General features: G+C 50.9%; 12 protein-coding genes across 12 annotated transcripts; 6 read left to right on the top strand and 6 right to left on the bottom strand.

The window, feature by feature from the left end:
- The first annotated feature begins 143 nt into the window (after positions 1-143).
- Positions 144-2,516, top strand: BDW70DRAFT_139574 (putative AAA family ATPase/60S ribosome export protein Rix7). The gene is made up of 3 exons (XM_073737414.1): positions 144-218; positions 282-524; positions 578-2,516. The coding sequence occupies exons 1-3, from the start codon at positions 171-173 to the stop codon at positions 2,474-2,476; spliced, it is 2,190 nt and encodes a 729-aa protein (XP_073594409.1). The 5' UTR covers positions 144-170; the 3' UTR covers positions 2,477-2,516.
- A 151-nt stretch (positions 2,517-2,667) lies between these two features.
- erb1 (ribosome biogenesis protein ERB1) lies at positions 2,668-5,142 on the bottom strand. Its single transcript, XM_073737413.1, has one exon. The coding sequence runs from the start codon at positions 5,104-5,106 to the stop codon at positions 2,731-2,733; it is 2,376 nt and encodes a 791-aa protein (XP_073594408.1). The 5' UTR covers positions 5,107-5,142; the 3' UTR covers positions 2,668-2,730.
- Positions 5,143-5,304: 162 nt separating this feature from the next.
- BDW70DRAFT_139571 (Zn(II)2Cys6 transcription factor rglT) lies at positions 5,305-6,859 on the top strand. The gene is made up of 2 exons (XM_073737412.1): positions 5,305-5,514; positions 5,577-6,859. Exons 1-2 carry the CDS (start codon positions 5,391-5,393, stop codon positions 6,716-6,718), a joined length of 1,266 nt encoding a protein of 421 aa, XP_073594407.1. The 5' UTR covers positions 5,305-5,390; the 3' UTR covers positions 6,719-6,859.
- An 83-nt stretch (positions 6,860-6,942) lies between these two features.
- BDW70DRAFT_139569 (Paf1-complex subunit LEO1) lies at positions 6,943-8,699 on the bottom strand. The gene is made up of 3 exons (XM_073737411.1): positions 8,394-8,699; positions 8,162-8,342; positions 6,943-8,105 (listed from the first exon to the last, which is right to left on the bottom strand). Exons 1-3 carry the CDS (start codon positions 8,588-8,590, stop codon positions 7,104-7,106), a joined length of 1,380 nt encoding a protein of 459 aa, XP_073594406.1. The 5' UTR covers positions 8,591-8,699; the 3' UTR covers positions 6,943-7,103.
- Positions 8,700-8,920: 221 nt separating this feature from the next.
- BDW70DRAFT_79030 (Mob1/phocein family protein) lies at positions 8,921-10,427 on the top strand. Its single transcript, XM_073744862.1, has 4 exons — positions 8,921-9,044; positions 9,372-9,664; positions 9,722-9,836; positions 9,893-10,427. The coding sequence occupies exons 1-4, from the start codon at positions 9,022-9,024 to the stop codon at positions 10,410-10,412; spliced, it is 951 nt and encodes a 316-aa protein (XP_073594405.1). The 5' UTR covers positions 8,921-9,021; the 3' UTR covers positions 10,413-10,427.
- A 263-nt stretch (positions 10,428-10,690) lies between these two features.
- On the bottom strand, positions 10,691-11,581 carry BDW70DRAFT_139565 (uncharacterized protein). The gene has a single exon (XM_073737410.1). The coding sequence runs from the start codon at positions 11,491-11,493 to the stop codon at positions 11,014-11,016; it is 480 nt and encodes a 159-aa protein (XP_073594404.1). The 5' UTR covers positions 11,494-11,581; the 3' UTR covers positions 10,691-11,013.
- A 185-nt stretch (positions 11,582-11,766) lies between these two features.
- BDW70DRAFT_139564 (rhomboid protease PCP1) lies at positions 11,767-14,048 on the top strand. Its single transcript, XM_073737409.1, has 5 exons — positions 11,767-12,778; positions 12,835-12,938; positions 12,989-13,322; positions 13,374-13,548; positions 13,636-14,048. The coding sequence occupies exons 1-5, from the start codon at positions 11,932-11,934 to the stop codon at positions 13,889-13,891; spliced, it is 1,716 nt and encodes a 571-aa protein (XP_073594403.1). The 5' UTR covers positions 11,767-11,931; the 3' UTR covers positions 13,892-14,048.
- Positions 14,049-14,416: 368 nt separating this feature from the next.
- BDW70DRAFT_139562 (uncharacterized protein) lies at positions 14,417-17,223 on the top strand. Its single transcript, XM_073737408.1, has 2 exons — positions 14,417-17,133; positions 17,196-17,223. The coding sequence occupies exon 1, from the start codon at positions 14,880-14,882 to the stop codon at positions 16,638-16,640; it is 1,761 nt and encodes a 586-aa protein (XP_073594402.1). The 5' UTR covers positions 14,417-14,879; the 3' UTR covers positions 16,641-17,133; positions 17,196-17,223.
- A 478-nt stretch (positions 17,224-17,701) lies between these two features.
- On the top strand, positions 17,702-20,138 carry BDW70DRAFT_78966 (uncharacterized protein). The gene is made up of 2 exons (XM_073744861.1): positions 17,702-19,735; positions 19,805-20,138. The coding sequence occupies exons 1-2, from the start codon at positions 17,806-17,808 to the stop codon at positions 19,942-19,944; spliced, it is 2,070 nt and encodes a 689-aa protein (XP_073594401.1). The 5' UTR covers positions 17,702-17,805; the 3' UTR covers positions 19,945-20,138.
- A 296-nt stretch (positions 20,139-20,434) lies between these two features.
- On the bottom strand, positions 20,435-22,464 carry BDW70DRAFT_151490 (triacylglycerol lipase family protein; the record flags this gene model as incomplete). The annotated part of the gene is made up of 4 exons (XM_073739300.1): positions 20,435-21,277; positions 21,333-22,155; positions 22,206-22,336; positions 22,396-22,464. The coding sequence occupies 4 exons, from the start codon at positions 22,462-22,464 to the stop codon at positions 20,435-20,437; spliced, it is 1,866 nt and encodes a 621-aa protein (XP_073594400.1).
- A 94-nt stretch (positions 22,465-22,558) lies between these two features.
- BDW70DRAFT_139558 (60S ribosomal protein uL6) lies at positions 22,559-24,074 on the bottom strand. Its single transcript, XM_073737407.1, has 5 exons — positions 23,905-24,074; positions 23,652-23,699; positions 23,293-23,548; positions 22,966-23,143; positions 22,559-22,915 (listed from the first exon to the last, which is right to left on the bottom strand). Exons 1-5 carry the CDS (start codon positions 23,948-23,950, stop codon positions 22,865-22,867), a joined length of 579 nt encoding a protein of 192 aa, XP_073594399.1. The 5' UTR covers positions 23,951-24,074; the 3' UTR covers positions 22,559-22,864.
- A 332-nt stretch (positions 24,075-24,406) lies between these two features.
- Positions 24,407-25,239, bottom strand: BDW70DRAFT_161483 (glutaredoxin; the record flags this gene model as incomplete). Its single annotated transcript, XM_073740985.1, has 2 exons — positions 24,407-24,723; positions 24,783-25,239. 2 exons carry the CDS (start codon positions 25,237-25,239, stop codon positions 24,407-24,409), a joined length of 774 nt encoding a protein of 257 aa, XP_073594398.1.
- Between the last annotated feature and the right edge of the window lie 170 nt (positions 25,240-25,409).

Here is a 25,409-nt window from a genome sequence, read left to right as displayed (position 1 = left end):
AGCACGATGACCAAGCCCAGCCAAGCCGATAAGATAACGGCGGATGGATGACGTTTGGTTGGTGTCGGTTCGCCGGTCAATCATTTATCCGCCTCAAAATTATCGAAAATCCTAAAAAGTAGGTGGTCATTCAAACAGCTTCAGTCAATAAGCAGCTTATCTTGCAGGAGATGCGTCGCGGAGGCAGACCAACTTTAAGGCAGGGCCTTGATAAAGAGGTGCTACAATGTCAGATAGCTTTTGGACAGCAATAAACCGTCTAATGCCTTCTCATCCTGCAGGTCTACCAAGTCGTTCGCAAAATTGTTGATGATCAAGCAGAAAATGCTCAGTTCCGCTTATCGGTAACCGCGATTTACGATTCTATAAAGCGTTCCAATTCGAGCCTGAACCGGAAACCAAAGCGGATACTCGAAGATAGCATTGAACGAGTGGTGGAAGTCATCAAAACCGACGTATTAGGAGACGATGAGAATGATTCGATAGATGGTGATTTTGGAGGGTTGGAGGAACAGCCCGTACAAGTATGGAGGTCCCCAGGAGAATATGTCTCTTTTGCTCCGACTCACAGTTTCAGGAATCAAATAGCATGAATAAGAGCCTAGTAGGTGCTTGGAATACTACCTCAAAAGCACCCAAGTCAGAAAGCAATGCAGAAAACGGTACCCCTGCGCCAACTACCACCAAGAAGCGACACCATGGAGGCGAGTCTCATTCTTCAAAGCGCCGCAAGGCTGAGAACGCCGTCGACAGATCTCCGCCGACCCACGTCAGTCTGGCGGATTTGGGTGGTTTGGACGATGTCGTTCAACAACTCGGAGATCTTGTCATTCTCCCAATGACCCGCCCACAAGTTTATTTAGCATCGAATGTGCAACCTCCCCGCGGTGTGTTGTTGCATGGTCCGCCAGGATGCGGGAAAACCATGATTGCCAATGCCTTCGCTGCAGAGCTCGGGGTGCCTTTCATATCCATATCCGCTCCGTCAATCGTTTCAGGGATGTCAGGTGAATCCGAGAAGGCCCTTCGAGAGCACTTTGAAGAGGCCAAACGATTAGCTCCATGCTTGATTTTCATCGATGAGATCGATGCCATTACGCCAAAACGAGAAAACTCACAAAGAGAAATGGAGAAAAGAATTGTCGCTCAGCTTCTCACATGTATGGACGACCTGGCCCTAGAAAAGACGGACGGAAAGCCAGTCATCGTCCTGGCAGCTACAAATCGGCCCGATAGCCTAGACGCGGCATTGCGTCGAGGAGGCAGGTTCGATAAGGAAATCAACATGACTGTGCCTTCCGAGCCGGTTCGTGAGCAGATACTTCGTGCACTAACACGCAAGATGCGCCTCGTGGACGACTTAGACTTCAAGACCCTAGCAAAGAGAACGCCCGGGTTCGTTGGCGCCGATCTGAACGACCTGGTTTCTACTGCGGGCTCCGCGGCAATTAAAAGATACCTTGATCTACTAAAAACTAACAGCGGTGAAGAGATGGACATCGAGGGCCAAGACGATCTTAGCCCCAGTGTCAAGGAGCTTCGCCGGCTTATCACTCACGCCAAGGAGACTCCCATCGGGAATGAAGCAGAGGTCGTCCTTGTATCAAACGACGATTTCTTCACTGCTCTTCCCAAGATCCAGCCATCTTCAAAACGGGAGGGCTTTGCCACCATTCCCGACACAACTTGGGCGGATATCGGTGCCCTAAGCGGTATCCGCGATGAACTCGCAACCGCAATTGTGGACCCGATCAAGCATCCTGAACTCTATGCTAGCGTCGGCATCACAGCTCCAACTGGTGTCTTGCTCTGGGGGCCCCCAGGTTGCGGTAAGACGCTCCTCGCAAAGGCCGTGGCCAATGAATCCCGAGCGAACTTCATCAGTGTCAAAGGACCTGAACTTCTCAACAAGTATGTTGGTGAATCTGAGCGCGCCGTTCGCCAGGTCTTTGTTCGGGCTCGTTCCTCCGTACCATGTGTCATTTTCTTTGATGAGCTTGATGCCTTGGTTCCACGCCGCGATGATACCCTTTCTGAGGCATCTGCTCGCGTTGTCAACACCCTCCTCACTGAACTAGATGGCCTAGGTAGCAGCCGCCAAGGCATCTATGTCATCGCCGCCACAAACCGGCCGGATATCATTGACCCCGCCATGCTCCGACCCGGCCGTCTGGAGACTCTTCTCTTCGTAAACTTACCATCACCCCTGGAGCGCGTTGAAATTCTGCAGACTCTCGTGCGCAGGCTGCCAATTGAGTTCAATGAAGATCTGCGGCGTCTGGCGGAGGAGTGCGAAGGGTTCAGTGGTGCAGATCTTACCAGTCTGTTGCGGCGCGCTGGATACAATGCTATCAAGCGTCGGGATACCATCAAATTTGGTGACTTTGTTGCTGCCAAGTCATTCATTCGGCCTAGTGTGACGGATATGAAGAAGTATGAGAAGTTGAGGAGGGAGTGGAGTGGCGGGGTCGTCTAGGTGATTTTCTCATCGGCACGATAATAGAGCTTGATTCCTGGTGTAAAGACTTAGATAACACACAACATGGTACATTAGCGATACCTTAAAACGAATATTCCAAACTACAGCGTTCTAATAATCGTCTAAAATCCGAGAAACGTTTACTTTTATGTATGCACTGGATATCAAGAAAATAATTATATACACCTGAACGCCTCTCTGCAGCAAGGCACACGGAAGCCCTGATAGTAAGCATGCAGCAGGTCGACTGATTACATCCACAACCGACACGTTCCATCCGCACCTGCACTGACACACCATGCTTCCCGTGGGTGCCAGTCGATATCCAGGACACCTAATTCACCCGTGATCTTGTGACCTTTCAGCACCTTCAGCGGAACAATGGTAGCATTGCTAAGCATATCACCGGTGACATTGCCGTGAAATATTTGGAGAGAACCGTCATCACTAGCATCAGCAAAGAGAGGATAGCGGCCACTGGGGTGAAATTTGACGGCACGGATGGCCTTGCGGTGGTAGCGGAGGGTTTTGTAGGGACGTTGAGAGAGCTCGAGATCGTGCCAGAGCAGGCGGCGGTCGTAAGAACCGACAATGAGGTTGTCACCTCCCGCGGCGGTGGATGATGTCGGGTGAATGTCGAATGAGGAGATCCAGCGGGCACCGGGCTGGACGATCTTGACGAGGAGTTGGCGGGAAAGATCGTAGGCGCGGATTGTACGCTGGTTGGCGACGAAGAGGATTGGCTTAGACGGGTGGAAATGGGCTGTTTGTGGGGGGCCACCACCCTTAATACGTCGACGGAAGGGATACTGGGTAAGGTGCTTGGAGACGGTATGAATCGCGATAGCAACCGAGGCGGGCGTCGAGGCGCCGGAACAGACTGTGACGAAATAATCTCCGCGGCGGTGCCATGAAATTGATTTGGCAATGTAACGAAGAGGGATAACCACACATACACCGGAGTCTGCGAGGGCTGCTGAAGGCCGTATCCACTGAGGAGGTGTGCTCTTCTTCTCCTCGTCTGCGGGCTTTGGGGCGGGCTTCGAGGCGGCATAACCCCAGCCAGCGTCCAGTAGGTCAAGACTGGCTTTCTCTGTCTCGGGATCAGCAATAGGCGGTACTGCGAGGAATATGTCGTCGCCTGCAGCAACAGCAAGGATAACAGCATCCTTGCCCGGACGCCAGCGGACGACGTTCACCGGCTCATCTTCACCCAGTTTGACACTCCATAACTGACGGCCAGTAATTAGCTCCCAAACCCTGACAGTACCATCATCTCCACCAGTAGCAAGCCAAATACCAGTAGGGTCAACAGCCAGGCTGCGCACACGGCCTTTGTGCCCTCTGAAGACGGCTGCGCATGCTGTCGGGAATGGCTTCAACTCCTCTGGGCTAGGAAGTTTGGGGAGCAGACTCTCGGGATCAATATTCAGCTTGCTCTTCCGAACCCGAGGTGCCAAGTAAAGATCCAAACATCTCTCAAACTTTTCTTTGACAAAGTTCTCGTAGCCGGGAACCCTGCGAAGGGAACCAAAGTCCTGAGGAAGGAACTCCCGCTCTCTGTCTTCGGGGTCTGCATCCTCCCATGCTTTTCGTTCCTTCTTGTCGGGCAAATATTCGGGCGGTGGGTGGTAGCTCTCCTCATATCCTGGTGGGGGAAGCTTGGGAGCCGGGACATGCATAGGATGGTCAGGTCGCTCAGCCTCATCAGCCCAAAGGTCATACTTTATGACGTCCTTGTCTTCTTCTTCATCTTCTTGTGTTGGGGGCTTGAATGGTAAGATGCGGCCCTCTCTGATTGCCTTCACAATTTTCATGACGCGTTTGGCTTCATGCTTTGACGGTACAAATCGACGCTTCGGTTCAGGAGCAGCACTAAGAGGCATAATTTCTTTCTCAGTCGTAAACCATTCTGTCAGAGGTTCGTATGGGTTGTATTCTTCATCTGGAATTTCATTCATCTGCACTTTGCGCAGCAATTCCAGTTCGTCTTGGCTCAGTTCCAACGGTTTTCCGGTCGAGGGATCAGTGAGACCGGTCCAGCCTTTGGGAATTTCAATACTGTCGAGCAGCGCATCAAGGGCCTCTCCCTTAGCAGGGCGGAGGATCTTCTTGCCATTAATGTCATAGCCAATATGGGGGTATTGATCGTAGAACGACAACGGAATGTTGCCAATTGTGTTTGCATTTTCGTCAACATCCGAGTAGTCGGAATTGTCGTCTGGGTTGATCTCATCGTAGACGTAGCGGTCATTTCCATTCGCATCCTTCTCAATGCGATAATTCAATTGCTCCTCCTCCTCAGACGATTCTTCTTTATCTTCAAGCCCATCTAGGTCAAGCGCCGCAGTTGACTTTTTCTTTACCACACCTTCGTCTTCTCCCTCTGATGGGATTTCGTCACTATCAAGCTCCTCCTCGTCCTCCTCTTCACTGCTGGAGTAATCATCGATAAGCTCAATCTCGGAATCACTAGCGTCCTCGTCACTGGAAAGGTCGTGCGCATTGTCCGAAAGAGCGCCGTCCAAGTCCTTGGAATTCAGCTCATCACCAGAAAAGACTCCTGCTTCCTCCTCCACGTCACGAGTCACCGCCTTTCTTTTCTTCGAAGCTTTTGAAGCGGCCATCAGAGGCAACTAAACGTTCAAACTCGGTGTTCGCAACCACAAGTTTGGCCTGGACTCATCAGCTCCATTTTCTGAGATTTTTTTTCCTGATATGTCGGCAGGAGGCCGACCGCCCACGTGATAACAGTTTGATACCGCCTCCCTGTTTTGGATTTTCTTTGGGCATGTTCAACTTGGCTGACACATCGCTTTCTCTCTCTTGCCTCTTCTTATGAAAATATATCTATTCTGCCGCCTCCCTATCTATGTAGTACTGCCTGAATGCAAACATAATTTGAGGCGATATGCAGTACGAAGCTTACGAGTGGGGACAGTCGCACCCCACCTCCACGGGCGGCTCAATGCTCCAAGATACTACTACCGCCGCTTCGCAGCCTGTAAAACGACATGCGGCGTGCGATGAGTGCAGTGGGTTTATCCTTACGATGGCATATTTTATTCTTAAAGACGGCTAACTCTCATGCTTGTAGGGAAACGGAAACTTAAATGCTCCGGTGAAATCTCAGGATGCAGCCGTTGCATCAAGCAGTCCCTCAGTTGCCATTACTCAATGCAGAAGCAAATGGGAAGACCACCAAAGAAACGGTTACGAGAGGATAATGACGACATATCGCTACTAAATATCCCCGACAATGACCCTTGGACCAATTCCCAAATAGCCCATGTGCCTGATTTCGGAGCAGCAATCGCGGATGTGCCAGAGGAGCCGCAGATACTTTCATCAACTCAACTATCACCATATAGCTTTCCCTATCGACTATCGACTGATGAAGATCACCGCCATACATGGCAGCTAGCGCCTAATGAAAGCATGGGTTCGATCCCAGCAACAACCACTCCCTGGCCGGATTTCTCTAGCGTCTCTGCAGCGGCACCTAAACCTTTCATAATGCCGCCAGGGCTTACCCCCCCTATAATGCCGTCAACAGATTCATCACCTGATCAAGAATGCTCCTGTCTTTCATATCTTTACCTTTGTCTTAGCCATCTTTCATCCCTCAAACCCTTCCCTATTTCCCAACACACCATCTGCTCTCTATACATCTCCGCCAGGACCGCTCAGTCCGTTATTCGCTGCCAGTCATGTCCAAATAGATTCGACACGGGTTTACAGAATGTCATGTTCACAGGCACTCTTCTCAATGTCATTGCTGACTCGTGGCTACGGGTTTCTAGAGCAGAGGCTTGTGAGTTGGGAAATCAGGTCGCTCCCCCGGCGTATGCCGCGAAATTGAACAGATCTCCGGACCTGAGAGCTGCTTGGAACGACTACCTCCGGCAGTTGGTGCGCTTCAGCGTTATACGCGGCCCGATGGATATAGACGCTCAAACTCCTTGCGCTCAACAGGCGCCAAGTGTGCTTGACTTGGTCGAGGAGATGGAAGCGCGCCAGCGCCGATGGCATGAATCTCCTGATTCTCACCCTTTGCCGCCGGATCAACGTCTGAACAGCCCGTCCGATCAGAACTGCCTCAATCGCGACGAGCAAGATCTGCTTTGCATTAGAGTGGCAAAGAGTGCGAGAAATGTGATAGCGAAATTTGGCTTTCAATTGGATGAGTACCCTGAGAGTGTACCATCATTGAGTCCCGGCAGTAGCATTTCGCCCTGATACGACCTTACATATGAATTTAATCTAGGCGTTGGTGTTGTGGGCGCTTGATTGGAATTACCAAGCGATATATGTGCATTCTTGTCAATAATTTAGAAAGCGCTTAATCACGAATATATGCTACCTTGATGACCAAGATTACACTTGCAAGGTCCATTTAAGCCCAGCTCTCTGGTTTCGAGAAAGCAAGTAATTGTATACAATCTTACAATGTCAACACAGAGTTTCTCTTTCAATGTTTTATTGCTGTTTCCAGCTGTCCAACAGAACCGTTAACCACAAATCCGCCGTTATTTCTCCCAGATAGTTATAATGGCAACCGTCGTCAAAAAAGTGGTATTATGAAAGTGTCAGAAAAATACGTAGGAGGCGGACGAGATGTTGATTACTCCTCGTCATCATCATCCACAACATAGCGGTTCTTTTTCCTAGCCGGGGGAGACCCTACCGCAGGTCTTGCGTCAGGGGAAGCTCGCTTTTCCCTGGGCCTTGGAGGGGGGAGATCGTCTTCCCCTTCTGCGTCCAGGTCATCATCTTCCAAAACGTCTTCTTCACCGTCGTCATCCATGATCTCCGGCTCTTCGTCGCTGCCGACGAGGAAGCCGTCGTCTTCATCGTATTCATCTTCCCGTGTCCGGCCACGGCGGTCATAGTCTTCCTCATCATCAGTGAAAATCTCGCCTCTACGGTTAGGGCGGCGTGGCTTCTTTGCACGAGGTCTTGTCGTGAGGAGGCCGTCATCATCTTCCAGCCCCCCCACTGTAAGTCCAGCACCACCGGTGCGGTGAGACATGCCATATCTGCGGCCACGGTCCAGCTCCCTATCTGCAAGCTGCTCACGGCGACGTGCCGCTTTTAACTTCTCGCGTTCCGCGAGCTCTGCTTGCCGCTTGGCAAGCTCCGGGTCTTCCTTCACCTCTATGACGGGTGCTGATCCATCCACCGTCTTCTTGCCGCCGCGGGCAGCTGCAGCTAGGGACTCCTGCAGTCGCTGAACCGCGTCATCTGTTTCCATAGTCGTGGGATATACAGTGAGCCCATGAGTTAGGTGAGAAGTCAGTCTGAACACGCCTGATGTCTCGGACGCTGCTCCCAAGTATACGTGAGAATCCAACTTCGTGTCGTAGTCTCCCGACTTGTCAAGAGGAACAAGAGGTTTCGTGGCTATTTTATATTGTTCTTTGGGAGCCGATGCAAGTTGAAGCGTTAAAGATCCATCCTCCCAGCGAATAATACGTGCGTTGGATTGGACAACGTTCTCATCGTTTGGGTCATAACGCCAGCAGAGAGATGTCGCTGCAGTAGAGTATGGCGGCGCAACGTATGTCTCTGGGTTGAACTCCTCTGTTTCTAATGAAAGAAAGTTCGGAACCGGCATCGTGTACACCTGCGAAAGACGAGTTGAGTACGGAATATCGAAAGCCAAGAAGCGCGAGTACGGACCTCACCGTTGGAGGATTTGGGCTCTGGAGCCCGGGCCAAGCTCAAGTCCATGATATTCACTGTTTCCTGAAAGTCTCCTTCTACCCCATCCTCATAGTCCATGCGATCACCGACCCGGTCATAGCGATCCTCATCGTCAGCCGAGTCAAGCTCGCGATCGTCCAGTGTTCGTTTAGGTTGGCTATAGACGTATTAGCGCAACCTTCCATGTTTCAATCACATCACTGCATACTCAGTATCTTGGTCAAATCCTCCTTCGGAACCATCTGAACCGAATAGGTCTGCGTCGTCATCGTCAGCGCCACTCATATTCCCGGAATCGACAGCAAGCACGGGGCTCCCAGGTGCGCTTTCGACGCTGCCCAAGGCTTGACCGGCGCCGCTCCGAGCAGGGCGCCGAACCACGTCTTCCTCATCGGACGAAGACATGTCGTAAAAGAACCAGCTCTGAGGGTCAATTCAAACGATCTGACGAATCTTGTGAATGAATCTTGAAAAGGAATGTCGTTATATGTTTCAGCTCGCTGCAATTGCTGCGTTCTGCAAGTTCTGGAGTCCGGTGCAGCAACACTCGGCTCGGAGACACAGGTGAATTTGGGCGCTCGGGCCATCTTAGAGCCTGAGGCGTCAACTGCAGGAACACAAGATAATCCATCCCGGGCCTAGAGAAGCTTAGCGGCGGCAGCTCCCCAGGGCCAGACCCAACGATGATTGGAAGTTTGGAACAAGGCCCAGGACAGCCAAACCCCAACTTGAACCCAAGAGCCGCTACTATCTCCATCTTCAGTCAACTTCCTCCTCTTTTTCTTTTGGACAGGTCTCTTGAGCTCCTCACTATCATCTTAGGACCAGCTTCAAACATGGCAACTTTCTTTCAGAGTGTGTAAGTGCCCTTTGCCACCGGTTTAACGCAATTGTCATCCTCACATTCCCCCTCCCTTTCAATGCAAGCCCAAAATGCGAGTGAAGCATATTCTATTGCCGCTTTCTTTACCCCCTAAAGGCCTATTACATAGTGCCCCTTATTACAGCCTCAGGATGCCGCACAATCTGCTTGATCGTGCCACCTTCGGCCTTCATTGTCTTCGCTTGCTTCTCGCCCCATGTTTCCCCCTTTCCCCTTTGCTTTTGTCCCCCATATCACCCGTATCCCGCTCCGGTCAACCTGAAAGTTGAAACCACCGATACTGATCTCACACTTTTTTTATAGCCGCCAAGGTTTTGGCAGAGGCGGAAATAACAAGAACAATAACAACGCAAACAAGATGAACAACGGAAGCCCTGGCCAGTCGCCTGCCCCTCAGAGCCCTCACGGCCACGTTCCAAATGCGCAGTCCTTCGCGTCAAACCACTCCGCTATTGAGACCACCACCGTCTATGACCCCGACGCTCCTAAATACTTCTTTCAGGAGAAGTACGCTCCGCTCAATGTCAAGGGTAACTTTTTGACCTTGTGCGCTTGCCCAAAAAATGTGGAACTGGGAGAATGGCTGGCCCACCAGAGTGAGCATATCGCAACCCCATTGCGAGCCTTGGGCTAATATCTCGCTTCTCATACAGTCGTCGAACAGAATCGTCTACTACAAGCTATGCTTAAGGTCATCCAAGAAGTGAATAGTCATACCGGCCTCCCTATTTGCAACGAGACCAGCTGCCCCACCATGTCCGCGGGTCGGTATGTTTCAGGGAACCACTCAGTCATCGTCTCTCGGTTAACTGACCGACATTTAGTTTGACCTACACTTGGCTTGTGGACTCGCAGGCCGCCAAAATCTCAGCTCCTAAATTTATCAATCGCGTTGAGAAATGGATTGTCAGCAAGATCCACGATCCCGTGATGTTCCCTACGGAGAAGGTCACTGGTGTTCCCGATACTTTTGCTCTGAGTGAAGCTACGGGTGCTTCCGCCGCGGATGCCGCCGCCAATGCTGGTGGTGAAGACTGGATCGGCAAGTCGAGTGGCTTCCCGCGTACTTTTTACAAGGACTGCCAAGGCATTATGAAGCAAATGTTTCGCTGCTATGCGCATCTGTACCATGCTCACTGGTTGAACCCGTTCTGGCACATCAACAAACATGATATCCTCAACATGTGCTTCGTACACTTCGTTACCGTCGCGAAGTATTACAAGCTCGTTTCTGACAAGGAAATGGAGCCAATGCAGCCTCTGATAGACCTGTTCATCAAGCAGCAGCGTATTCCTCCTGAGGCACTCAACGGTGGTCACTGGGGCCAGCAGAGCTCTAGCTAAGCCAGAGTATATCGCCCCTTTTTCTCCTTTTAATATGAACATGTTTCTGACCTGGCGTTGGAACTTGGTTTCGGTTGATTTACAGCTACTTCTGTCCCTGTTTTCAGTTGTGTTTCGTTTTCCCAGCATGTGGATAGGCAGATGATGCGATACGGTTGAGAATTCGAGCATTTAGCACGCAGAGCGAATATTCTGTTCCTGTGATTATGCATATCCACCCTTCTTTACCTTCACACTATTTATCCACAAATCCTGTTATTTCACCTAGACCAATACAGAAATCTTGGATGGACAGCACGCGCCTTGGTGCGACGCAGGTGAACATTCTAAGTTTAGATCAGCCAATGTAGCAACTGGCGTACATAAATTAACCGTTCGCCTGTATCCTGCGCACACTTGGTATGGGTGTGGTAAGCGCACAAGGTTTACAAGGCAGCTTGTAAGACAGGAAACTACAGGTGTCTCCGCCTCCCGACCTCTGGCACCGCCGGAGCTGCCATTTTGGCGTAGGATCTTTCTCTGTATCTCATACCAATGGTAGGCACTGTTGTCCGAGTGGAGATCCCGTATCAAAGGGACATAGTAAGGCGAGATAGCTTAATCAGAGATACAACCCATCATCTTCACCGTCATTACCTCGATCTCTTAACCTCTCGGCCGGGGGTGCATCCGTGTTGGAACTCGTACCGTTCACGGAAGCAGTCGCTGTAGAATCCTCCCTGGTAGGCTGCCCTTGCCCTTGCTCCCCTTCTCCCTCAGTGCTTGTAGTGCCATTCGCGTCTGCACCCAACTCAATCCATGTCTGACCCCTCCTCTCAACTTCTGCCTTGCACAGCTCAATTCGCTCAATCATCGATTTTTCCACCCCATCATTTTCCGCTATATAGCCCTCCAGCTCTTCTCTGTCGGCTTGGCTCTCGCATGACTCTGAGATGAAAAGTCGCAGTTCTTGGTTTGAGCGTCGGAGGTGTGCGATGGAGTTTTGGAGCTCGGCGACTTTCGCATAGAGGACCGGTAGGGTGAGCTCTTTAATTGCTTCCGCAAAGGCAACGGGAGTTATTGGGAGGCTTTCGGCGGACATTTGTCGAATGCCGTGTGTCGTATCTTGTCTGTACTTTCTTAGGTCTTTTTCTTTATTCGTGGTTCGTAGATAATAAGGGCAACGATAGCGATTGTAGAGTGTGGTGAGGGGAAGTCTGGCTGGAACATATATATATTGTCAAGGCCCTCAACACAACTGCTAAACAAAGCAAACTGCCGACAAGCTTTCCTTTTTCCTAGGTTTAAAAGCGCGTCCCAAATTGCCATATATATGAGAACATCCACCTTTCCCTAGAGCTCTGACATTTTATAGTTTCTAATTCGAGCTGTCACTATTCATACGCCTAGAGCAACTCGGCAGCGCGGAGAAAGATAATTGAGAAACCGACAATTCCGCTATCCATAATTTCCAGATAAAGTCCACCACCAACTCCCTCCAGTCAGATTCAGAACTAGGTTTCCTTCAAAGCCGCAGGATATGAGCAATGTCTTCGGCGTAGCATGGCGCACGACATGCCTGGGGCTTCGTTCCCCAAGCTTGCACCCGCCAAACCTAGCAGCGCCATTCTGCTCACTCGGTCGACAAATCTCTCCGTCATGGGGCCTCGATAGCACCCCGCGACGGCTGCTAAGCTCCAAGAGATTGTCCACGATTTTACTTCCAAATACAAGAGTCTCAGCAGACCATCCCTATTTCCCGAATCGAATCCGTCCCCGAAGCTTCCAGAGCTCTGCAGTCCTATTAGCCAACAGGCCAACAACCCCGCCGGTCGAGAAAGGAGTCAAGTTGCGCGATGTCCCATTTTCGAAGACGGAAATTGACAAGATATTTGGATCACGTAACAAACTGTCTCCTGCCATGGGTAACCGGGTGCTCTCGGTTCTTCAAGCCAGACGTCTTGCCGGTACGCTCGACCTTGACTTGCCCGCCGATATCACACGTGCCACGCGCCCTTCTACGATAAATGCTGGCCTAGAATACCTCCGAAAGAACTATCCCATGGATGAAGACGCCGCCATTATCGCTCGGATCGAACGAGAGGAGCGGGAGTATGAAGAGAAACTCGCGCGAGAGGCGGAAGAACTGGGTCTATACAAACCGCAAAGTGGCACATATGGCGCGGAGCTGGGCGAGCAAAATGATCCGTCGGGAAGGAGTGTTCTGAAGGCAATTCGTGAACGGAATGAGAAAAGACTCCTTGCTGAGACGGAGAAGAAACGACAGGAATGGCTGGAGGGCGAAGAGAACTACCGCGAGAAGCTGAAGGAGCACATGGCAAAGAACACTGCGCTTCAGAAGGTTGAGGATACGACTGCCTTAGAGGGTATACTACTTTAACCATGGACTCCGGCGGCCAAGTTCACTAATAGGGCGATATAGTCAAAGGACGGGCAGACCCGAGCCAGCGGCCACTCCTCGCGTGGATACAGAAACACCACCTCCGCGCAACAGACACTGAGACAGATTTCTCAAATTTGACGACAGTAGGTACCATTTTACCTACAACCAAACATGCTGTGCTGACCGATGCTAGAGCAGCCGTTTGATCCCCTCGCTCATCTTTACTCTCATGGTCCTTGCACTGTGCTATGGGTTTGCCGTGACATATCAACCACCAGCTAAGGCAGACCGTATGTGGCCGAGCCTACCACCAGCGGCCGCTACAGTGTCAGCTATCATCGGTATAAATATGGGAATATTCGTTCTATGGCGAGCCTGGCCACCGGCCTGGAGGCTCCTCAATCGCTATTTCATCAGCGTTGCTGCTTACCCGCGTGTATTCGGCTTGGTCGGGAACGTTTTTAGCCACCAGCATTTAATGCACCTCGGAATCAACATGTCGGTCCTCTGGTTTTTCGGCACTAAACGTGAGTTTCTTTTACGCACAGTTGTACCAGCCTGCTAACAACCCAACCAAGTGCACGACGAAATCGGCCGAGGCAACTTCCTAGCCCTATACCTCGCCTCCGGCGTGCTCGGGTCCTTCGCCTCTCTGACAATGCATGTCCTACAAAACTCACTCTTTCTAACCTCCCTCGGAGCCAGTAGCGCAATAGCCGGCGTCCTTGCCGCCTCGGCCCTATTGCACCCAGGGTACCCCTCCCCTCTCCCCTTCATTTCACCTTACTACCGTCTATAGGGACCTCTAGATACCATAGACCACCTGCTAACAACGCTCAGTGACAAATGGACAATCGCGTTCCTCCCACGCGAGTGGCAAGAATCCCTCTCCGCTCCAGCCTGGATGTTTTTCGCCGGCCTAGTAACCTTTGATATTGTTGGGGCGGTCATGAAACGTCATGTGCCGAAGCTCGACTACTATGCGCACTTGGGTGGGTATTTGACCGGGGCGGTGTTTGCGTTTAATTATAGAGCGAGAGCGCGTAGGGAGCGAGAGAAGAACCGGGGGTGGCTGGACAGGGTTATCTCGCGGTAGCTTCCAGGCATAGCTTTGTCTGGTGCTTACAAGCGATAATGTTCCTGCTTGTATTATATAGTCTCTTTCTTTTCCCAGATTCCTGTGTTATTCTTGAGCTGTCATTTTGATTAATGAATGAATACCCACTCCATCAAAGCTTGGTTGGTATATCTTGAATTCCGTTTGTTCTGTTTTCCCAACGGGTAAACTGCGTGTTGAATCTGTACTTCAAATTTTAGGCCTAAGTTTAGATACATCTAACTTAAGTCTAGAATCCTTCGCCTGCAGGTATATGTTTAAAACAAGGTAAGACGTGTTCGGACGCAGCCTTACAAGGGGTACTCTGTATCAGTCCAATGCAGGGTCATAGATAGAGCCAGAAAGATAAAGAAAGCACCTGGAGTTACATCTTGTGTTCAGCCGTTCCTTTCAGGATTATGTTTTGTGCTGTGAGACATTGTAACTTCCAGAGTATTCATTTGTTTCAATTGTTGCTGTTATATTCTGTTCCTGCATCCAACACGCATGGAAATCTGGGTCTATGAGAGGCACACACTAAGCTAACTCACCCGTCTTGGAGACCTGAGGACAGGCACATGAGAAGTATAGACCTGTAAGCAGTTGGATACCTTGAAGGTTATAAAACCAGCTGCTGTAAACAGACTGTGATATGCAGAGTATGTATCCTGTGTTAGCAGTTCTTGAGAAGGCTAACCCATTTTTGACCTGGAGGTCATAGATTGTGTCTGGACAAAGAGGTGGGATGTATATGCGCATATTTTGACCTCACGCACAAATCACTGTCTGAATTTTGAGATGGCCTTTTTCTTCTCCTGTCAGATTTTCTACCTCATAAATCCCTTAGACGGCCTTCCTCTCCTCTACTTTCCACCCCCTCCATCTCAGACTCCTTCACCGTTCGTACTACGCGACACTGTGACTTTCTCGCTTTGGTATTGCACTCTGCCTTGATCCTGTTGGGCTCTGACTCAACGGATCTCAAACAATGCTGTACAAGCTTGACCGTGCTGCAGCCCGAGAAGCTGCTGTTGCAGGAGTAGAGTCTGCCACTCCTGTCTTCAAGATGAAGAAAACTAGACAGGAACTCAGGCTAGCTCGAAAGCTGCTGGAGAAGAACGCGTTGACATGTAACGACAAAGACGAGGTGGAAGTGGTTGAAAGTGAGGACGAGGTAAAATTCGCTCATGAAACAGTCAAGGCCGATGTGACCGAGCCCGAAGTACTGAACGAGATTGAGAAAACCGAGATTACCGAGAACAGCAGGGGGACAGACCATATTGAAGGTATAACGGGGTTTGCCTCAGACAATCCAGTGCTTGAAGACGACGATGATGAAACTGCGGATGACGATGTCATGGACCGACGTCGTTCCGAGCCTCCTGCATATGTTGTCAGTCATCCGTGGGCCATTGTCGACTATCATCTATATCTCTGCTCCGCCGAAAGGGGCCAAACTTTGGAGACTAGACGGGACGGCACTTATCTGTTTGACGGCGCTGATTGCCGCCCTCTCTCTTATGAGGAGTTCGCGGAGGACCGAGCCTTAAAATCACAATGTTCCCCAGGCGATCAGCCTCAGCTTTTGTTTGGCATCCTGCCGATAGCAGATCGACATCACTTTGCGGATCGGAACCCTTCCTTTGGCGGTCGACACTACGTGCTGGGCTTTGACTATGACTGCAAGACTCTGTATGCTCGTCATTTCGACTGGTTTCCTCATGACCTTAGCGATATTTGGTGTGTGTGGGACAATAGCAGCAATGTGTACACAGTCACCGTCCCTGACCTCATACACATCATGGACACCAGCCTTGGCAAAGGGGAGATCCCCGTCGGAATGGGAATCCTCAGTTCAAGCCAGTATTGCCTGGCTTTGGAGTCGGACGATGACCCCGGTCTCGAGATAATCATCGCTACACTGTGGTGTCAGTGGCTGCTGGACTTTAGTGACATCCTCTTTAAGCAGGAAACCGGCTCCCTCCCCGACTTCCAAGCAAGGCTTGCCTCCTACGTTGAGCAGGGCCGTCTGATCCTTCAGCGGGCGTCGTACAGGGCTTGGTTCGCCGTACGAGACGGTTATTCAAAGGAGCAATACAGGAGCAAGATGACCATCAACCAGTACACCAACGACCTTTACACATTTGAGAAGTCGGAGCAGGATGGCAGTCTGAAGGGGCAGCCTTGGGTGGCACCCGGCCTTGAAACCTGCAATCAGATCCGCCACAACGAGCGCATGCAGAGAAAGAAGCGCGTGGAACAGCGGCTGGAGGACTTGTTTGTGGCCCCAGAGACCGAGGCTACTCAGGATCAGGAAAGTGTACTCCAAAGCATTCTTGCAAAGACAGGGCAGGGCGTGGCGGCAGATTTCAGTAAAGATGCCCCGGCTGGCATCCCTGAAACTGCGTCGCCAAAATCTCGTCACGATACTTCCACACTTCCGGAGAGATCCTACCCTGGGTCTCCTGTTATCCTTACCCCTGCTACCGCGTCATGCAAGGGTTCTGGGTCTACTGCGTATCATCATATTCCGCTTTCTATGCTTTTGGAACGGGCTCTAGACCTGGCGCACACTTACCCGGAGCTGGACAATATTGCAAACCGAGAACGGCTTGGAGATTTGTTGGCGGACATGGGCGTCGAGATTCAAGAATTCGTCGCGGGATTGGAGAATCATGGCTGGAAGCCCGATATGAGTTCGAAAGAGGACAGTTCTTCATGTCTTGTCCAATGTCCTGCATTCGACTAGCCAGCATACACGCAATCCATTTAGGACGTTTGGGAACCCTCAGCTGGCGAGTTGGTGATATTCTGGCGTTGCAGGACAGATTTTTGTATGAGTAGACTTGATTTCTGTGTTTGGGTCTGTTAACATTCTCTGGAGTTGGGAGCAGGAGCATTTTGTAGATCAGCTAGAGTCCTAGTGGAAGGAGCGATTGGCGACAATGATAATACTAATCCATATTCCGTACTATTAATGGTCATTTTATAGCTCCGTCATTGTACACTAGTAGCGTGTCTGCACTGCTAGCTTTCAACCAGCCACAAACTGACTCGAAGCTCCACGGTGGCTGGGCTGTGGCTTGCCAGCCCCTCATCTGGCTCCATCCAGAGTCCACTCTCCAGGCACAATTCCTCTCAATATGAACTGATCTAGTAGCCTAGGAGCAAACGGCAGGGTCAGCTCAGATATGTCAGAATCGAAAATCGTGGTGTGGTGAATATAGGTTTCATAGTCTGCTCTGTATAGTATAGTCTTGCTTAGTAGTGGTAGTAAGACTCAAGAGGAGACTGTCAGCCCTACTGGGATTGTGGACACTGCGGACTAGTACTAGATTACTAGTTGGACTGACTTGTCAACTTGTCGATTAAGCATTCTGTGCATGTACTGCACAGCTCTAAGTCCAGTAATGCAAAGGAATTGTGCTGCCTATTCATGTCACGCAATATTAATGAACTGCCCTTTGTTGGTTCCTGAGAGCTGAGCTGATCCCTTCGGATCTTGCTTTGTGGTTCCTCCCTTTCAGCTCCACAGCCAAATCTCTTAATCTCCCATTCCCCATCGATCTCATCCTCCTGAGTCTGACCCCAGTCATCCTTTTCCCTTCTCTTGATCTCTTACTCCTGCTGCTAATTGACCTCTTTGGATATTCCATATCTTATCTTGCTTCCTACGGGGTACTCCTAATAATCCCCACGTGTTAATCTCCGTCGCCGACGGATCTGCGCTCGTTCAACCCTTCCTAATAATGGCTGACACAAGTAACTCGAGTCGTACCCCGTTATTACTCCTATACCCTCCTCTTGTCTAACAATCCAATGTTTTTGCGACAGGTGTCCACCGAAATGCTGGCGTCTCGGACTCCGAGGCCCAGGTTGACGTCACCTGCGGGCCGCTGCTCAACTTCAAGAACATGGATGTTACTCCCTCTTCATCCATCTGGCATGGGAGCGTCTTGATTGTCACAAAGCCCGGGCAGCCGCAGCCTCGTCTGTACTTGCGCCAAGCCGGACCTGTCACGCCCGATCCTGCCCTCACCGAAGCTGTCGCGAATACTCAAGGAGTCACCATTGACGGCTTGCGCCTCTACGAAGACCCCCAGAAAGCCTTCTGGCGCTTCTCCATCACACTGCCCCTGGAGGACTATGAGGTGCGATGGTCATACACGATTCCCGGGCTCCGCTACCACAATGGTGGCGAGGTTCATTCGCCCTGGGATTTTGTCGTCCCATCGCGCACTCAATCGATGCGCCTCATGTTCCATTCCTGCAACGGCTTCTCCGTGGGTACCGACATGGACGCCTGGATCGGCCCCAACTTATGGAAGGATGTCCTCCGCGTGCACGCAGTGAAACCATTCCACGTCATGATCGGTGGTGGAGATCAGATCTATAACGATGGTATTCGTGTGGACGGCCCCTTGAAGGAATGGACTTCCATCGCCAACCCGCACAAGAGGCGCACGCATTCTTTCGATAACAATCTGCGCGCAGCGTGCGACGAGTACTACTTTGCGAACTATGTACGATGGTATTCTACGGAACCATTCAAGGAGGCCAATGGCCGGATTCCTCAGATCAATATCTGGGACGACCACGATATCATCGACGGATTCGGCTCCTACACTGACCATTTCATGAAGTGTTCTGTTTTCCGCGGTATTGGCGGTGTCGCCTTCAAGTACTACTGCTTGTTTCAGCATCATATTGCGCCCCCGAAGTCTACCTACACTACCGATGCGCCGCAAACCATGCAGGCTGTCAATGGTACTGCAGGCGCCGACCCTCGGCAGTTGGAGGATACCTTCGTTCTGGAGGACCAAACAGAGGACAACAGCTGGATTGTTGGCAAGCGCCCCGGCCCGTATGTTGAGGAGAAGAGTCGAAATCTGTACATGCGTCTTGGCAAACGCATGGCGTTTATTGGTGTCGATGCCCGCACAGAGCGTACTCGCCATCAGGTCAACTATCCTGACACCTATGACCTCATTTTCTCCCGGCTGGAACAAGAGGTTGCTGCTGCAAATGGCGACATTAAACACCTCATCGTGCTTCTTGGTGTCCCTATCGCCTACCCACGTCTCGCGTGGCTCGAGAACATTCTCAGCTCACCAATCATTGCTCCCATTCGTTTGCTGAACAAGCGCTTTGGACTTGCCGGTGGCTTCTTTAACCAGTTTGATGGTCAGGTCGATTTGCTGGATGATCTTGATGACCATTACACGGCGCGTCAGCACAAGCGGGAGCGCAGAATTTTCATCCAGCGCCTACAAGACTTTTCCAAGGCTCATTCTATCCGTGTTACGATTTTGGGTGGTGATGTGCATCTAGCGGCTATCGGACGATTTTATTCGAACCCCAAGCTGGGCGTTCACAGCGAGAACGACCCTCGGTACATGGTCAACATCGTTAGCAGTGCTATTACTAACAAGCCGCCTCCGAAAGCAGTTGCGAATCTGCTCGCGCGACGAAACAAGATTCATCACCTAGACACAAACACTGATGAGACGCTAATGGGCTTTTTCGACGGTCAGCCTGGCGGAGTAGACAAGAGCGCCTCCTGGAACAAAGTCACCATGCCATCTCGCAACTACGCCTGCATCACCGAAATTGAAGCACCCGCTGCTAACGGTGATGAGGCGCAGCAAAACGGTGTGACTCTCCCAATCCCCAAGGACGGTCATTCCCCTCTGCACACGGGCGAGTCAACGGCTGGCTCCGCTCACTCAGCAGCGGACGGTGTCAGCAGCGCGAGCACTCTCCATGGTGGCTTGAACGTCGCCATTCGCGTGGAGATTAACCCCCAGAACAGAGACGGCGCAGCTCATGGTTATGGGTTTAGCAGTATGTTGCCTAATAACACAAGCATCTTGCCCATGGCACTATAATACGATAGAGCTAACCTTTGCGCAGTTCCCGCCTTATCATACGTCCAAACAGAAGACGACGCTCGACCACGACCGCAATCACGCGCCCGCTCGCTCCATGCGGCAGCGGCATCTATCCGCTCGCATTCCAACCAGCGTGAAGCCCGCCCCAGGACCTCGACCTAGTCGGATAGAACAACAAAAGAAAAGATTATATATGTGCCTGCAATGCTAACACACACTGCTGTTGCTATGTATACCCAGTTTTATTGTGGTTTCGTTCTGGTTTGTTGATTGATATCCATTTGTTGTATAATGTGTGTGGTCTTATATCTCTGTCTCTTGTCTTACTCATGTGAAAACGGTCATTTATTCCATTCATGGGTCGGCAATTAAACTATTCATGATCAAGTAATCGACGTGGCCATCAGCTTTATGTATTATTATGGGTATAATGAAAATTTTGCTTGACTGTACACTTGCAAAGGGGTATGAAAATATCCCGCTGGTGGATTAAGTACTCGGCACGCTAGACTAGTTGATATCACCTAGTTGGCAGCTTTGAACACTTCTCATGTCATCACAAATTATGAAAGAGATGAGTCGCCAAGCTTGCGACAAATTAATACGTAGACAGGCACGAAGCAGGAATCAATTGCAGGATAGGCTTCTTAAGTCACGAATAAGGTTGGTCAGGACTCGCCAACGTAACAGTTGGATCTCTATCTTTCGCAGCCGCAAGATCGATGCTGTATCCCCTTCGTTGTCTCGGAACACCCTCGTTCGGTTGTGGTCGCGGCGGCGTGCCCTGCAGCAGGAAATCAGACCCAGTGGTTGAAGTAGTCGTTGCCACCAGCGGCGCCGCGGACTGTCCCATGGCTAGACTCAGAGCCTCGGCTGCTGGCTTCCGCCTCCGAACGACCTGGTAGCCCTTGTCAAGCTCGATCTCAATAGCGCATCGGACCTTCAATGCGGAGATGGCAGGCCAGACTCCACGTTCGCCTTTCAGTATCCAGTGTGCTAAACTGGTTTGGTCTGGGTTTTGAAAGAGTTTGGGAAAATCGCGGAGTCCAAGATCTGGAACGAGGGTTAGGTGGGAACCAGGAATTGTCTCTTCGATGAGAAGCCTTGCTAGGGGTGCTGGCAGCGCGCCGATATAATTGAGCTGGCGGAGGCGGTGCCTGATCTCGAGGGCAACGAGACGAGTTAAAGAACGGGTTATATTCCAGCGGCTTGTCGTGGGTCTGCGATCGAGGAAGTTGAGCTCTGAGCGGAAAAAGGGGATTATGTACGGACGTGTTTGCGAGATTATGAAGTGGTTCACATTGAAAAGCTCAGCGATTCGGTAGAGCGGGGATTCCCCTTCTTCGTAGTGGGTGTGACGCCAGGGTCTGAAAACCGCATCTTGGCTGTGTGGCCAGGGGACGATTGAGCCTGTCTCATCTTTGCAGAAGATCGTTACAGGAGGATAAAGAGAATTATTGGTGGCATTGGAGGCGACTGCGGCGGACCAAATCAGCTGTGGTTTCGGTGTCAGTACGGCATCTTGTATGGATCTGATCGACAGAGCGTACCACGTTCGGTGCAGTCAAGTAATTGAGTAAATTTGGTGTTCCACTCCGGCCTGATATTGCCACTGTTATATTTAGGATGCGTTTGGACCTAGCATAAGCCTCCTCAAATGTCAGGTCACCCAAGTTGGCCCGAACACACTCCTCCAGAACCTCTGCTTCCAGAAAGTAGCCCTTAGTAAAGTACCGCTTCGTCCGTCGAAGCAAAGTCATAAGTCCGCCGTTTGCGAGGCTTGATGGAAGCAGCAAGCGACCAAGCCCGGACGAGGGCAGAGCTTCATCCCGCTGGCGATCAAAAGCAGAAAGATCAATCTGGTCGCCATCTAGAATATTTAGCAGCTCCTCCTCATTATGGACGCCGACCAGGGCTGCAATAAGTGCCCCCGTCGCCGTGCCCGTGATAATCCGGGGTAACAAACCCTGCAGATGGAGGGCCCTGACGACGCCGAGATGGCAGAGGCCAAAAATAGAACCTCCTTGGAGCAACAAAGTTGACCTCCCAAAAGCCTGGCGCGTGTCGTGTAGCAGCTCTACTTTTGCCTGGGAGGTGAAACCGCTGTCGTGCACCGGTGCGGTATGTAGCGCTGTCACATGTTGAATAGAGAGAGCGACCTGCGTAATGTAATCATCAATTAACAACTTCGTACCCGCATTGGCATGCAAGAAGAGCTTAGGCGAGGTGATGTTGCCAAGGTTGCGGACAAGACCTGAGCGGAGAAGGTTGGCTAAGGTGAGGATGTCGTCGTCTTCCCGGGCAGTCATCAGAGCCGTAAGTCTCCCCATGATGAGGCGAGAATCATAGTGCTTGCTTGACGGATTCTGGCGCCTGCAAAGGCGTAAGCATATGTTTCTGTATCGTAGCTTAACAGAACTTACCATAGATCCAGGCTTAAAAGCTCATCTAGCTCAAACGCGGACTCTTCCCAGTCCTCGTAGTTCGTTGCTATCGATAGTTTATGACGTAGTCGAGTTCGAGGCGACTTTGATCTCCACCAGGAGAGTAGTCGCTGTATAGTGACGGAGAGTCAGTATGGTTCACGGAACATGCAGGAAGGGTTGGGACTACTTCTTTCCAGAAGAGCGTCACGTCCAGCATCATGCTGATGACAGCGAAGATCAAGGCGTAGACAGCCATGAGGAGCGTTCTCATCCAATACGAAACGAGAGGACTGAAGTCATTCAGTATATCAACTTCTGCTTAATTCACATGCTTGCTAGTCTGGGTAAACTGGGAGAAAGTCGGAGGTCAGGAGAGCAGAGGTGGAGCGGGATTATTGCATCACAAGCAAAATGCGGAGTTTACTTTCAATCGCGGCCAGCCCAGACTCTTGGTATACTTTTGGGACGCTCAAAATTGAACACCCTTTCGCTCTACATCATGTCCCAGCTATGAAGAAGCCATATCCATGAACAAATAACCGGGAAAAAAAAGGCATATGAATTTCATGTCTTGAATTTTTGGATTTCGTCCCGCTGTTCGCGGAATTAAAGGAATCTCCATGACACCCTAACCACCCACCGAGCGGACATTACATTTATTCCTCGACAATGTTACCCTTCTCAGACACGTACAGACCGTCAAGGAACTAGACGTAGGTTAGTACAGATTCCGCCTAACAAGCTCGCAAGACTTCACCTTTCGGATATCCTTGTTTCGGACTCTGCAGATCTGCTGGATGTCGGCGGCGCTCTGGGAAACGGCCTCCAGGGAGTTACCGGAGAGCTGGAGTTCATCCTTAACATTGGGGGAAGCGATGATCTCGACACCGGGCTGGCAAACGACACGGCGGACGTACTTCTCACCCAAGAAGTTACTAATACCAATTAGCACGACTATAGAAAAAAAAAAAAAATTCCAGGCCGAACGGGATCAGATTGCGCATTCGGAATTCGAGCAACATGTTTCACGCCACCCTTGTCCCCAAGACAGACCCAATCCTATTCTGCAGCGGGAGTTGCATACCGGATCTCAACATCGTACTGGCCAGTCTCGGCGTTCTTCTCAATGTTCACGTTGATGGGAAAGTGAGCGTAGACGTAGCGCATCTTGTACTTAAAGCCCTTGGTGACACCGATGATGAGGTTGTTGATGAGGGTGCGGACAGTACGGAGGGTAGCGACACCCTTGCGAGAGCCGTGGTGCATCTCAATGGAGATGACATCCTTCTTGGGGCGGCCGAAGGTGACGGCAATGTGGGAGAGATCCTTGGTGAGCTTGCCTATAGAGAACATTCGTCAACTCCGCCCCATTCCCACAATTCAAACTCTTTCAAAAGTCCGAAGGAAAATCTGGCTTTCAGGCGCAGGTATGGGTAAGCGTACCTCGAGGACCCTCAACGGTCACGATCCGCGAGCGAATGTGAACCTTCACTGTAAGGAAAAATTAAAATCAGTTCGCGTTCAAAAAACGACAACCACATGTATCCCATCTTCCTAGTAATTGAAATCCTGCTCTTATAAGCTGTCGCGCATAATTTCCTCTTCACAATGCCGTCGACAAGCACCTCTTCATCTAGAACGTCTTGTATCTTCGCCCAACTCAAATGCTGATAGAGAAATCAGGGCGCAAGCTCACCATTCTCGGGGATCGGGAGCGTTTCCTCGGAGTGAATGTACCGCATCTTGACTGCTGCGTGGGCTTATAATGTCCGAGGGGCAGGTTGTCGATGTCGTCGAGCAGTCGGGTCGTCGAGCAGTCGGGTCGTCGAAAGATCGAAGGTCAGTCGAAACGCCGCACAATCTTTCCCGGTGGTGGTGGAGCGAAATCACGAATCACGGGGTTGTGCGTCGCTTAGCGTCGAATCAGGCTTAGCGCCTCTGTTAGGTTCTAGGGTTCCTCTAGGCTCTCCATCCTCAAGTTTGCGAACTTAGTACTATGCATGCCACTGTCCAATTTTTAAAGAGCTCGAATATTATACATTACACAACCGTGATTAACCCTTAATATATACAGAAGAAAGAGAATGAGGTTAACTCGCCATACTCTCAAGTACCATACCATCTCATATGCGCCAAGACCGGTCATTGAAGGCGGAATTGATGAATTACGGACAGAAAAAAGACCACCGATTGCCGCCTTAATTGGCGCCGTCGGCTTCTTTTCGTTCGACTTCCTGAAGCCACTTGCCAGCCAGACTCTTCAATCGCGATGCCAGCTCGTCATGCTCGTCCAGGGCAACGATATCATCTCCGCCGCCAATACTTCTCCCATTGACCAAAACGTTCGGAACAGTCCGACGGCCGGTATTTTCTCCTAAAAGCGACTGTAGTTGTGGACCAAGCGGATGTTGGTCAAGTTCTACCACGAAAGGCGCAGGTACAATTGAATATTTCTCTAGTAGAACCGTTTTGGCCTTTCTGCTGAAGGGACAGTAGCTCTTGGAGAAAATGACAACTGTAGAGTACCTGTCAGTGAAAAGCCGAACAAAACACCAAACGTGGTTGCAAACTTACTCGGCGACCGTTTCAGCATTTCGTTCAGCTCGGCTTTGACCTTCTGCTGTTCATGCTCTAATTTCTGTTGCTTTTTCTCTTCCTCTTCCTCTTCCTCGTCCTCGTGCACAGACACAGCCTCAGTCTCGGCATCGGTCTTAATTTCATCACCCCCTTTCTCCTTAGTAACAGTCATCTTCGTCCGGCCCGCAATTGGAATCTCCTCTGTAACTGGTTCGGAGTCCTTGAGTTGCTGCTGCGGCTCCGGCGGCGCCCGCGGGATCGCCGGCTGCTCTTCATCATCACCAACAGTGTAGGTATATTCCTCGCTTGATCTGAAAGCCGGCTGTTCCCTATCCGTATGAGATAGGTGACTGCTTGCCTTTGTGTCCCCTGCGGTGGCCTTTTCCGCATTCATTGCGGCCACGGTCGACTGGTAGAACTTCTGCTTCTGGATACTCCTGGTTTCGCTCTGCATGGTCCACTCGTTAGATACCCAGAGGACATATTGAGCAGATAAGAAAGGAGGAAAGTACCGAGTAATGCAAATACAATACAAACGCGACCAACGCCGTGGCAGCGAGGACACGAATGCGCCGTTGGGAGAGCATTTCAGTGGACTTTGGTAGGAACGGTTTCTAGATAGTC

The sequence above is a fragment of the Aspergillus foveolatus genome (assembly GCF_047715535.1).
Source record: "Aspergillus foveolatus strain CBS 279.81 unplaced genomic scaffold BDW70scaffold_37, whole genome shotgun sequence".
NCBI lineage: Eukaryota > Fungi > Ascomycota > Eurotiomycetes > Eurotiales > Aspergillaceae > Aspergillus > Aspergillus foveolatus.
Note: the sequence above shows the minus strand (reverse complement) of the source record. Positions and strands in the feature narration are given on the sequence as shown.

Excerpts from the sequence above, each read along its gene's own strand:
- BDW70DRAFT_139571 (XM_073737412.1), top strand. The coding sequence starts at position 5,391 with ATGCAGTACGAAGCTTACGAGTGGGGACAGTCGCACCCCACCTCCACG. Across the intron at positions 5,515-5,576 it reads TGCGGCGTGCGATGAGTGCA|GGAAACGGAAACTTAAATGC; the intron begins GTGGGTTTATCC and ends TCATGCTTGTAG.
- BDW70DRAFT_139569 (XM_073737411.1), bottom strand. The coding sequence starts at position 8,590 with ATGTCTTCGTCCGATGAGGAAGACGTGGTTCGGCGCCCTGCTCGGAGC. Across the intron at positions 8,343-8,393 it reads GGATTTGACCAAGATACTGA|CCAACCTAAACGAACACTGG; the intron begins GTATGCAGTGAT and ends ATACGTCTATAG. Across the intron at positions 8,106-8,161 it reads CCAAATCCTCCAACGGTGAG|GTGTACACGATGCCGGTTCC; the intron begins GTCCGTACTCGC and ends CGTCTTTCGCAG.
- BDW70DRAFT_79030 (XM_073744862.1), top strand. The coding sequence starts at position 9,022 with ATGGCAACTTTCTTTCAGAGTGT. Across the intron at positions 9,045-9,371 it reads GCAACTTTCTTTCAGAGTGT|CCGCCAAGGTTTTGGCAGAG; the intron begins GTAAGTGCCCTT and ends CTTTTTTTATAG. Across the intron at positions 9,837-9,892 it reads CCCACCATGTCCGCGGGTCG|TTTGACCTACACTTGGCTTG; the intron begins GTATGTTTCAGG and ends ACCGACATTTAG.
- erb1 (XM_073737413.1), bottom strand. The coding sequence starts at position 5,106 with ATGGCCGCTTCAAAAGCTTCGAAGAAAAGAAAGGCGGTGACTCGTGAC.
- BDW70DRAFT_139564 (XM_073737409.1), top strand. The coding sequence starts at position 11,932 with ATGAGCAATGTCTTCGGCGTAGCATGGCGCACGACATGCCTGGGGCTT. Across the intron at positions 12,779-12,834 it reads GGATACGACTGCCTTAGAGG|TCAAAGGACGGGCAGACCCG; the intron begins GTATACTACTTT and ends AGGGCGATATAG. Across the intron at positions 12,939-12,988 it reads ATTTCTCAAATTTGACGACA|AGCAGCCGTTTGATCCCCTC; the intron begins GTAGGTACCATT and ends GACCGATGCTAG.
- BDW70DRAFT_139558 (XM_073737407.1), bottom strand. The coding sequence starts at position 23,950 with ATGCGGTACATTCACTCCGAGGAAACGCTCCCGATCCCCGAGAATG. Across the intron at positions 23,549-23,651 it reads GACCGTTGAGGGTCCTCGAG|GCAAGCTCACCAAGGATCTC; the intron begins GTACGCTTACCC and ends TGTTCTCTATAG. Across the intron at positions 22,916-22,965 it reads GAAACAAGGATATCCGAAAG|TTCCTTGACGGTCTGTACGT; the intron begins GTGAAGTCTTGC and ends ACCTACGTCTAG.
- BDW70DRAFT_78966 (XM_073744861.1), top strand. The coding sequence starts at position 17,806 with ATGGATGTTACTCCCTCTTCATCCATCTGGCATGGGAGCGTCTTGATT. Across the intron at positions 19,736-19,804 it reads TCATGGTTATGGGTTTAGCA|TTCCCGCCTTATCATACGTC; the intron begins GTATGTTGCCTA and ends ACCTTTGCGCAG.
- BDW70DRAFT_139574 (XM_073737414.1), top strand. The coding sequence starts at position 171 with ATGCGTCGCGGAGGCAGACCAACTTTAAGGCAGGGCCTTGATAAAGAG. Across the intron at positions 219-281 it reads GGCAGGGCCTTGATAAAGAG|GTCTACCAAGTCGTTCGCAA; the intron begins GTGCTACAATGT and ends CTCATCCTGCAG. Across the intron at positions 525-577 it reads TGGAGGAACAGCCCGTACAA|GAATCAAATAGCATGAATAA; the intron begins GTATGGAGGTCC and ends TCACAGTTTCAG.
- BDW70DRAFT_139562 (XM_073737408.1), top strand. The coding sequence starts at position 14,880 with ATGCTGTACAAGCTTGACCGTGCTGCAGCCCGAGAAGCTGCTGTTGCA.
- BDW70DRAFT_139565 (XM_073737410.1), bottom strand. The coding sequence starts at position 11,493 with ATGTCCGCCGAAAGCCTCCCAATAACTCCCGTTGCCTTTGCGGAAGCA.